General features: G+C 49.1%; 1 protein-coding gene across 1 annotated transcript; it reads left to right on the top strand.

Annotated features, from left to right (window-relative positions):
• The first annotated feature begins 934 nt into the window (after positions 1–934).
• On the top strand, positions 935–3,047 carry HDGFL1 (HDGF like 1). The gene has a single exon (XM_049654968.1). The coding sequence runs from the start codon at positions 1,026–1,028 to the stop codon at positions 1,740–1,742; it is 717 nt and encodes a 238-aa protein (XP_049510925.1). The 5' UTR covers positions 935–1,025; the 3' UTR covers positions 1,743–3,047.
• Positions 3,048–10,304: the final 7,257 nt, after the last annotated feature.

Genomic DNA, 10,304 nt, shown 5'->3' with positions numbered 1-10,304 from the left:
TTACATGGAAACTCCTGTAAGTATCAGTTTAGAATAGTCTTGTATGTGGAGAAATGTCTCTTCTTAAAATAATCTCTCAGCTGAGATCATGCTTTTTTTTTTTCTTCTTTTTGTCTAACCTAGAGGGAGTCCTAGTTACCAACAGCGTATTTGATATGAGCAGACCTTTACCTAATTCTTAATCACAACCAGCCCACTTTTCCTCTATTGTGGGAAGATTCTGGGAGCATTTGATGTATCATAACCGTGAAGTCTTATCTCTTACAATAGGCAAGAATCACTGAAAGGGCAAAGGCTACCCCTCTGATATGGCTGGTTTGACACGATCATGATGCTATTAATATATTGTGCCCCCCCCCCCCCCCCCCCCCGCCCCTCCCAAGAATACTACCGGTTCAGAACACTGGATTCCAGAAGATGTGAACTCGGGACATCCTCACACTATCCGACTCTGTCCCTTTGCCTGACCTCCACTCTGCTCTGGAGTCCCGGAGGAGGCTCCAGTGTCAGCCTTCAAGGAAATCAGATTAGGAGGGAAGCCTCTGACCCCACCACGCCATCAATGGCTCCTGAGGCAAGGGTGGAGTTTGCTGTGCTGAGATCAGGACCCACGTGGATACCTCGAGTTTGCACTAGCCTGTTACCGGTTTCCCCGCGAACACGCTCTCATCGTGTCACTGCGTTCTCCCAACACTGCCCCACGTCACCCTTCCCAGGCTCCTCCGGCACACAGCGTGACCCGCGCAACCTTTACGGCCCAAGTGCTCTACAGACCAATGGGCCCCGGGCCACCCGGCCATCCGACCTGTCAGCTCTATCATTCTAGAAACCACGGCGCCCACACTGGGGTCTCGGAGATAATGCACTCTTCGCGCTAGAACCTTCTCAGGGTGCGGGGCGTTGCGCGCGTCGGCGGGGGCGTGGGGGCCCTCGCGGGGCGCGCGCACCCAGCCCAGCGGCCGCCACCCGCTCGCGTCGTGGGGCGTCGCCGGGGCCTCCTCCGAGGCCGGGTCCGCACCCCCGCCATGTCGCGCTACTGCCGGCCCAAGTACAAGAGCGGCGACCTGGTGTTCGCCAAGCTGAAGGGCTACGCCCACTGGCCCGCCAGGATCGAGCACATGGCCGAGCCTAACCGGTACCAGGTGTTCTTCTTCGGCACCCACGAGACGGCCTTCCTGGGCCCCAAGCACCTGTTCCCATACGAGGAGTCCAAGGAGAAGTTCGGCAAGCCCAACAAGAGGAGGGGCTTCAGCGCGGGGCTGTGGGAGATCGAGAACAACCCCACCGTCCAGGCCGCCGACTACCAGCTGGCCCGGGGGCAGGCCGGCGCCGACTGGCCCGGGCCGCGGCCGGAGGCCGGCGCGGACGCCACCGCAGGCCGCGGCGACCCGCAGGGGAAGGCGGGCGGCGACGCGCAGGCCGAGCAGGCCGCGGAGCAGGCGGCGCCCAAGAGGAGCGCGGGGGAGCTGCCGGAGGGCTCCCCCAAACGTCCCCGAGAGGCCGAGCCCCGGGAGGCCGAGCCGGAAGGGGAGCAGCCGCCGCCGCCGCCGGAGGAGGAGGAGGAGGCCGAGGCCGCCGGGGAAGCCGCGCCGCCGCCCCTCGTGGAGCTGGAGATCGGCGGCGCCACCGCCCCCGAGCCGGGCCCGGCCCAGGCACCGCCCGCGGAGGGGCCCGAGCAGCCGGGAGAGGCCGCGGCCGCGGAGGCGCAGGCCCCGGGCGTCGCAGAGCGCGAGAGCCTGTAGTCACCGGTTTGGAGAAGAGCCCCCGCCCCGTTCCTGCTGCGGCCTGGCTGTTAACTGGGGAAACTGGCCACGGCCTACGAACTGGGACGCCTCCCCCACCCCCCACCCGCTCTCCTCCTCCGTCCAACCCCTTCCCCCCCACCAACCGCGCCCGGCCCTGGGGTTGACCTGGAGGGGCAGGCCACCTGGCCCCCGGCACCCATGTGATCAGAGCCAGGACTTCCACCCCCACCCCCACCCCCTCCGGGGTTGAGCTGAGCCCACCGCGCCCCTCCCGGCCTGGAACTGTTTCCTAAGGTTTCAGTTGGGGCGTGGACCTGCCGTTTGCACCCTCTCTCCCTCCCCGGGGCATTCTGGACCTCTGCGTTGGAATCAGGGGTAGGAGGGGAAGGGGTGCAGGATACAGAGCATGGGTGGTTGCGGAGGGGGACTTCCAGGGACTGGGAAGGGGCAGTCCTCAAACTGGGCTGGTAGTGGGTGGCTGTCTTCCAGAGCTCCTGCCCTGCCCCCCCCCCATGCCTGTTATACCCAGCAGCTCGCATTCCCCCAAAGTGGGAGGCCCTGTCTCCCATCTGGGTCTCCCCTTTTGCTGACCCAGGGATTTGTCGTTTTTTCACCAAATAATTTGAGAGCTTCCAAGTTGTTTGTGAGGTGGGAAGGGTCAGCTTTGCCCAGCTCTTTGGAAGGGAGCAGTGAGGAACATCTATCCCCATTCAGATGTCTGGGCTACGGAATGTTCCGGGGAGACTCCTGGCCACCCCTTTTCCCTCTCCCCACAGCCTCAAGGCCACCCTACAGTCATCTGTATCACTCAGGCATAAAACAAAAGGCACGTTGTTTAGGAAACCTAATTTTTAATGCAAAGAATTTTATTTTTTATTTTTCAAAAATGAACTACCCTGGCGACGTCTTCAGTCAGCTTGCCGCTCTGCCATGGTTTACCCCAGGTCTGAGATGGACTAGGACGTTCTCTTTCCGTTGGGGTTTGATGACTTTCTTTTTGTAGTTAAGGCTTTGGTGTTCCTTGGCAGGTGCCATTTTCCATCCACATCCCACAATCTGCCTCCTATCGCACCCCCCAGCATTGTCACCAGACCTGAAATGTAACTTCCTGAGAAGAGAGAGGGCTAAGTGCCCCCTGCCAGCCTCTTCCTCCACTCTCTCTGGATGCCTCTCTTGTCTGTTGTCTCTTTCACCCTTGCCCTTCTCTCTTGGGCTCTGATGAAAAATTGTTGACTGTAGCTTTGGAAGTTGAGAGCTGAACTATTTCAGTTCCAGGAAATAAAACCCGTTGATTACTTTAAATACATCTCAGGCCTGTTCCTTTGGTTTCTGAAGAATTGGCCCTTCACTTTAAGGCTCCTCCTGTTTTCTGTACATCCTGTGTGAAAAGCAATCATTTGTCGTGGACAGGGATATTTTAGAATCCCCTCCACTTTGAGAAACCTTCCATAGTATCCACCCCCCCCCTGCCCCCCGCCCCACGACGCACACTGTTTAGAACCAGTGGGAAAAAGTCACCTTAGAATGTATGAATGGTGACACCCTGGGACAACAACTGAGTTTCTAATATTCTGCATTTACCAAACAGATTTAGAGAAGAAGAAGGGTAAGAGGATTGGTCCTTTTCTTATTGTCGTGATTGCTTTCCAAGATCTCACCACCACTCTGCTGATAAAAGGCTCTTGCTTTATATTTCCCGTTCTTAAAATATGTAGTGTCTGCAGAATATTTTGTGTATGTGTTTTTCCCCAGTGGTTTTGTGCGTATATCTGGGGATATTGAAATATCCTTACTCATAATCACATGCTGGTTTCCAGGTAGGGTATTTGTCAACATGTAAAGACTTAGTAAATAGCAGAGTGCTTTTCAGTAGAACACACGAGGCAGCTAACCAGCACGGTGGGCAACAGAAGACGTCACTGTGCAAGATGATGCTATTTTACTCGAAGGCTTATATCCAGACGATTCCTTGTTTTTCCGCTACCGCTATTGCAGTATTATTAATACTAGGAATTAGTCTTCAATGAATGTTTACCATGTGCAGAGAAGAACGACCTTGTTCAATCTTTGTAATGATCTGGGAAGGTGCACATTAAAATTCAAATTTCCCATCGGAAACAGCTTGGTTCAGAGAGGTTAAGTGCCTTTTCTTGCACTTCACAGGGCTCTCGGGAATCTAATTGCAGATTTCACTGGTCCAAGCCTGAGCTTTGTCCCCCGAGTTACACATTCAAAAACAGCACTGACCATGAAATCCGAAGTCAACAAAATTGCTATTTTAGTATCAATAACAAATAATGATGAGAGCAGCTAATTGATATGTTCTACATGTAAAGTCTTTATTAATACAACTACCCAATTAGGTACCTACTATTCTCTATTTTAAAGCTGGGGGAGCTGAGGTTCAGAGGTGCTAAGTAATTTTCTCAAAGTCAGACAACTAGTAACCTTGTTTTATTATAGTTTATGGGTTCTTGAATAAAACATCCTATTGGAATAAAATAGGAGTGCTTATTTTTCATCTACTATTTTGAAGGGAACATTTAGAAATTGACAAAGAATTTTTATATTAACAAAGAATAAATTAACAAACACTGCTAATGGGTGTGTAAAAAAAAATTAAAAGCAAAAAACAAAAAAAAAAACCTGACAATGGTTTTGTCATTAAATGACTTGTTGAGATGGTGAGGACAATTGTACATTCCCTGTTTTTCAAGAAGTATGTGACTACGGGAAGTTCAAATATGGATTGGTATGTTTGCCACAGGCAGGCATGTGATTTTGATAAGTTTTTTTACGGGGGGACGTCTTCTGAAATGGTTCAATAACTTGAAAGCTAGAAAATGAAATTACTACCATTTGAGTCCTTCATTTTGTGTTATCTCTTCCTTCCCTTTTTGTCTCTAATGTCGGGGATAGAAAAAAGTTGGTGTTTATTAGGAAGCATTGCATACGTTTGTCTTCTCAGCGACTATAATACGGTCATAATGGTAATGCAACTAACCGTACCCCTCAACAGTGATGCGCAGAATTAGCAAACACAATGAAAACTCAGTGAAGGAATGGAAACATGGAAAATCTGTATTCTCAGCCCTCTTCTCCGACACAGCAGACCCTATGAGTGTTTTGGGCTGTCTAAAATTTCCAGTCATTCTAGTGCTGCGGTCTTTTTTTGTTTTGTTTTGTCTTCTTCTGAAAACCGTGTGCCTCGGTGACAAAATTACTGATCGATAACCAGCTACCTTGCCAAACGGAGAGCACTGCTGGGCTGTCTGCCGATGCAGTGTTGGGGGGCATTCAAATGTGTTGAGGAGTGTTTGGAAGGTCTCGTTTGAGCATTCCATGCAAATGCATGCTGAGCACGTTGTCAGTGATCGGCACACACACTTAACATACTGGCTTAGGTAAGGCTTTCCAAGTGTTTGGTATTTCACACAAACGTCACTGGTTACATCACTTTGGCAAGGGACTTTGCCACTGACAGTTGTAAATTCTCTGTCTGTCTTCTAGCTCTCAACCCATTCTGCAAATTCTCACCAAAGGTGCAGATTCTTCTTTGTGGCTCGTACCTCCATTTTATGCCCCTGGAAGTGCAGTAGATATTCAGGGCACACGGGACATCTTCAATTCCCTTCATCATCAACACTCTTGTCAAAGAGAAGCTTCTACTAACCTCTGCTGCGTATACATGCTGCTACTTGCATTCGGAAAACACTGCCCCCCCCCCCCCTTCTGGGCCTGGCCAACTACTCGAGGTAAGAGCCACCCATGTGTTCCCATAGTTCCATGCTCGCATTGGCCATACTGTCATTTCCTGTGAAGTTTGTGCTTTTCCACTAAACTGGAGGAGAAAGAACATATGTTTCATTAATAGTTTATCCCCATTCCCAAAACAGGCCATAATTTCCCAAAACAGGCCGTAACAAGCACACGGTAGATATTTGGCAGTCACTTAGAAGTCTGCTATGAGATACTCCTTAGAATCATGATGCTGGAGTAAAAGTCATATGTGAGGTTGAACCCATTCTGACCCCCACAGGGAGGCAGAGGAAACTGACTTGTCCGCTAATGACATATGCAGGTTGGGGTGATTTTACGTCCATTGTTCATCATGCCCAGGTCCCCAGGCAGGGACGAGAGAATTCCGGTTGCTGCCTTCTTCAGACAGAAGCCATGTATTAACCCTTCAGCCAGAAATCAACAAGAAGTGTGAGTATGCCAAGGGGAACTGGGACCTGCCACTCCCTCAGCCTTTTATGATATAGATGCCTCACTGGTGTAGACGCTTCTCAGAATGGAAGGTATTTAAAGGAACAGGATCTGTTCACTACACAATCTGGCTCCAATCTCACAAGCCAACTAGCTGGCCTGTATAGAAACACTTCTGTTTCCTACTCCTGGTGGAAAAATTGACTGTATTAGACTTTGAGATCTTTAAAATAGAGACCTCCTAAGTGGTTTCCTAGAGTAATTCTGACAGCGGGCGATTTTCCCTTTGCAGTCTGGTTTCACATGTAAATTTCAACTTCACCGAGATGGTCTTGAGAACACACAGAAAAGACTGCGGCCAAGGGCTCCAGATGGCCTGGGGCAGCTTGAGGCGTATGTGGATCAAGGGCACCCCTCGTCATGGAGTGGCCGAATCTTTGGCGTGGGGACGGGCGGAAAACAAGCTTCACCTGCTTCCTGCCTGGTGTGTGGTCAGTGCCTGAGGACTGTGGACCATTTGGTGAGTGCCCTTGCCTCTCTGATTTTTGCCACTTTGAGACCGGCTCTTCTTTCCGCCCAGAACACGAACAGCTGCATTCGCTTCTCCCCTGATGAAGCTTTTCCTAAATGTACTACATCAGAACTAGGTTTTGCTCCAAAGTTGGATAAGACCCTGGTTTTCCTGTAACAACATCTAGTCCACTCCCTGATGCTCAGTAAAACAGTAAAATCCCTTACCCAGTAGGGTATACGTTCTATGGAGACAGGAACCGTGATCATTTTGCTTCTAAGAGCCCACCAAAGTGCCTGGTTCACATGAAGCTCTCAGTTGATGGCTGTTAATAATGAAATGAAAGGATGACAAATCACCCCCACTCTCACCCCAAACGTCAGAGGAAAACTTGAGAAATTTTGTCATGCCCAGTAAAAACTCTAAGGGGAGCCTAAGGATTTTTTTTTAAAGGTGTGTGCCCCACTCATTGAATTAGATCATTTTGTCATTTTATATAGGTAGGAGTTGGTCTCATAAAATAACAAACCTTAGCAAGACTGAAGCCCAAGGGAGATCAATCAAATTATCCAAGGTCGCCATGTGAATCAGGGTGTGAATAAGCATATTCAACACAGTCATCTGGTTCCTTTTTTTAAATGTTTATTTTATTTTTGAGAGAGGGAGAGAGAAAGGAAGAAAGAGCACTAGCAGGAGAGGGGCAGAGAGAGAGGGAGACAGAGAATCCCAAGCAGGCTCCGTGCTGTCAGCACAGAGGCAGACCGTGGGGCTTGAACGCACAATCTGTGAGATCGTGGCCCGAGCAAAAGTCGTACACTTAACCGACTGAGCCACCCAGGCACCCCCACAATATCTGGTTCCTTCAGTTACGCGTCCTCTTGAGTGCTTTGAGTCTTCCTTATCAGCTTCCCCTAATGAAAGAAGCAGCTTGGTGGCAGCTGGCCTTGGAGCGCCCCAGACTCACCGTTAATTCCTGACTTTGCTGTTGAACAGCCGCGTGATCTCAGTTTCCCTCAACTGGAAGTTGTGACCATGATTTTCATGTGACAGTTTGGTTGTGAGAAGCACATGAGCTCATACGTGTGAGAATGTCACACACCGTACCCAGCACGAAGAAGGCACGATGTCGCTGTGAATCCCCCTCCCTTCAGCGTGGTCCGGAGAGCTAACGGCACCGTTTGTGATCATTGGAGCCACCTTAACATGCTTATTTAGGAAAACACTGGGGCCCTCGGCCAGATGCCGTGCAGCTCTTTACCGAGGTCCACTTGCCAATTCTATATTTAGCCTGCCCAGACACAGAGAGTGGCTGAGATCTTATTCTCCTGTTTCCTCACATGGCTCTTCAAATAACTTCTTTAAATTCCCTCACTGTTAGCAGAGTTATTTTACACACACATATCCAATTATTAAACATTCCTCTTCTTTGGCCTGACTCAGCCCTCCCGTGGCCGATTTTATTGTTCCTGTTATTTCCCCAGGAGCCACTCACTGTTTTCCAATGGGGACTTTTTAAGCCCACCTCCTCGAATACCTCCTATGGGCCTGATTTTTCTTTTTTTCAACGACAGAAATAGTAATTGCGTTGCTCTGGCCGCTTCCTGGCTCCCTTGCCTTTTTGCCATGGTACCTATCTGTTCACACCTAATTTTAATGAGCTGCCCAATTCGATTACTGGAAGGCACTGGGGTGTTACAAGGGATCGACCATTGTTTCCAGAAGCCCTCCCAGGTTTCGTGTCCTCCTGTGATTTACCGAGTGTCACTTAATTCTGCTTTTTTTTTTTCTTTTTTCACACCCCGGCCGACTGCTCATCATAGTTGTCACCCACCTGTCTTGGCGACCTACTCAACACTTCATTAAAAATACGTGCAGCTCAGCTCCTTTCTCCCCGCCCCCCTCTCTTCACTTGTGACCAGGCCTGTTTTCCCCTTTCACTTGCCATTATTCTGCTGCTTGGGCTTGGTGGCTTCTTCGCAGGCCACTCCTCAGGTCCTCAGCCGTGTCTCTGTTTCTCAGCCTGCACTTCATCCGCTTCCATTCTTTTCATTAGTGTCCCTGTTTTCACTCTCAGATGTTTGGGACACGTGCACTGATTACAGTCCGTGGCTGCCTTGAGAACAACACCTCGAATACGTTATGGAAACAAAAGCAAGAAACAGGAAAAAGGCCAGAGTAACGTTGTATGAGAGTCCCTTTTGTGTGTGTGTGTGTGTTTTTTTTTTTTTTTTAATTAAAAATCTGCTAAATTATTAGACACCTAATAACAACGTTGCTCTCGTTGGCTTGTTGGATGTGGGACCTGGAGAGAGGAGCATTCTTGCTGCAGTCCCAGCGGGGCGTGTGGGGAGCACTGGGGACAGAGCGGTGACAAGACTAACAGCCATCTACCTTCATGAAGCTCATATTCTAGGGGAGAAACAGATAAGTAGACAGTAAATAAATATAATGAAAGTTTCCCAATGCAGTAACATCAAAGTGGGACAGAGAAATGACTAAGGGGCATATGTTTTCAACGATATTAAAACTAAACTTTGTGTCTTATAAGACTCTGAGTGAGTCTGGGGCTCACTGCATATTAAACTGTTTTAACAGAACTAAATGTTTCTGTCCTACTGTGACTTCATGGCACTATTGTCTCTCCTGGTGGTTCTCGGTCATTTTAATGCATAGAAAATGACCCCAGAGTCTTTCATGCTGGTGAGTGTGCCTGTATCTGTGCAGTGACAACACTAACAAAATTGCACCCGTTTATTGAGTACTTACTGTGTGCCAGAGAGTCCTCCAGGGGCTTAGAATCCATCAGGAAACAATTATAAACCAGTACCTGGCTTCTTGGTGCTTCCATTTTAGCAGGGAGAGAGAGGCAATCAAAAATAAACTTAGGGGCAGCCCGGTCTGTTGAGCGTCCGACTTTGGCTCAGGTCATGATCTCTTAGTTTGTGAGTTCGAGCCCCTCGTCGGGCTCTGTGCTGATAGCAAAGAGCCCACTTAGGATCCTCTGTCTCTGCCCCTCCCCTGCGCACACTCTCACTCTCCCCCTCTCTCAAAAATGAACATACATTAGAAAAATACGTTTAATAAATAAGGAGATTCTATTTTATCCTAGAAGATTATGCAAGACACTGGGAAAAACAAACTAAGGTAAGCAGGGCTGGAGAGTGGCTGGCGGGGATTATGTCACGGTAACCAGGACAGTGAGGGTGGTGGCCAAGTTGACCTGTGGCCCTGGGGCTCTCCCGTTTCCCAGGCCCTCAAGCCAGCACATGGGAATGTACTTGAATAGAGCAGCATCTTTGCAAAGATGATCTTGAATCAATGTAGTTATGAAAACAAATAATTCACAAACTTAAATACTTTATTATTTATAATTACACTTATAATATATGATATATGTCGTATTACGTATATTACACCTCACCGCAGAGAAAGACACACGAGTCCTATAACACTCGAAATGAGAACCATTGCCCAGTACCACCCGTTGCCAAGCTGTCACACACATCCATGTGGCGTCTTTCGCGCTGCGATATAGACCAGGATTTTATCTTTATGCTATTTAACATATTTTGGCTCTTTTTTTTTCTTTTCCCACCCCAAACAGAAAGTGCTCAATCACGGGGGCCGTGAAATTTCCCAGATCTTCTGCAATACCTAGCAGAGCACTTCCCAAAGAGTCATCCGTTGTTATTAATTAACTGCAACTAATGAAGTCACAGTGTAGGCGGGCGTTGGCCCCGCCTCTCAGCAGCCAGAGAGCATGTGCACAGGTGGTGGACGTTTCGTACGAGACGTGAGTTACGTTTAGAGGCTGGACGCCAGGGCAGCGTCATGGAGTC

This window comes from Panthera uncia (genome assembly GCF_023721935.1).
Source record: "Panthera uncia isolate 11264 chromosome B2 unlocalized genomic scaffold, Puncia_PCG_1.0 HiC_scaffold_25, whole genome shotgun sequence".
Classification (NCBI taxonomy): domain Eukaryota; kingdom Metazoa; phylum Chordata; class Mammalia; order Carnivora; family Felidae; genus Panthera; species Panthera uncia.
This window is presented reverse-complemented; position numbering and strand designations above follow the sequence as displayed.

What these genes read in the sequence shown, in the direction of transcription:
- HDGFL1 (XM_049654968.1), top strand. Translation starts at nt 1,026, where the DNA reads ATGTCGCGCTACTGCCGGCCCAAGTACAAGAGCGGCGACCTGGTGTTC.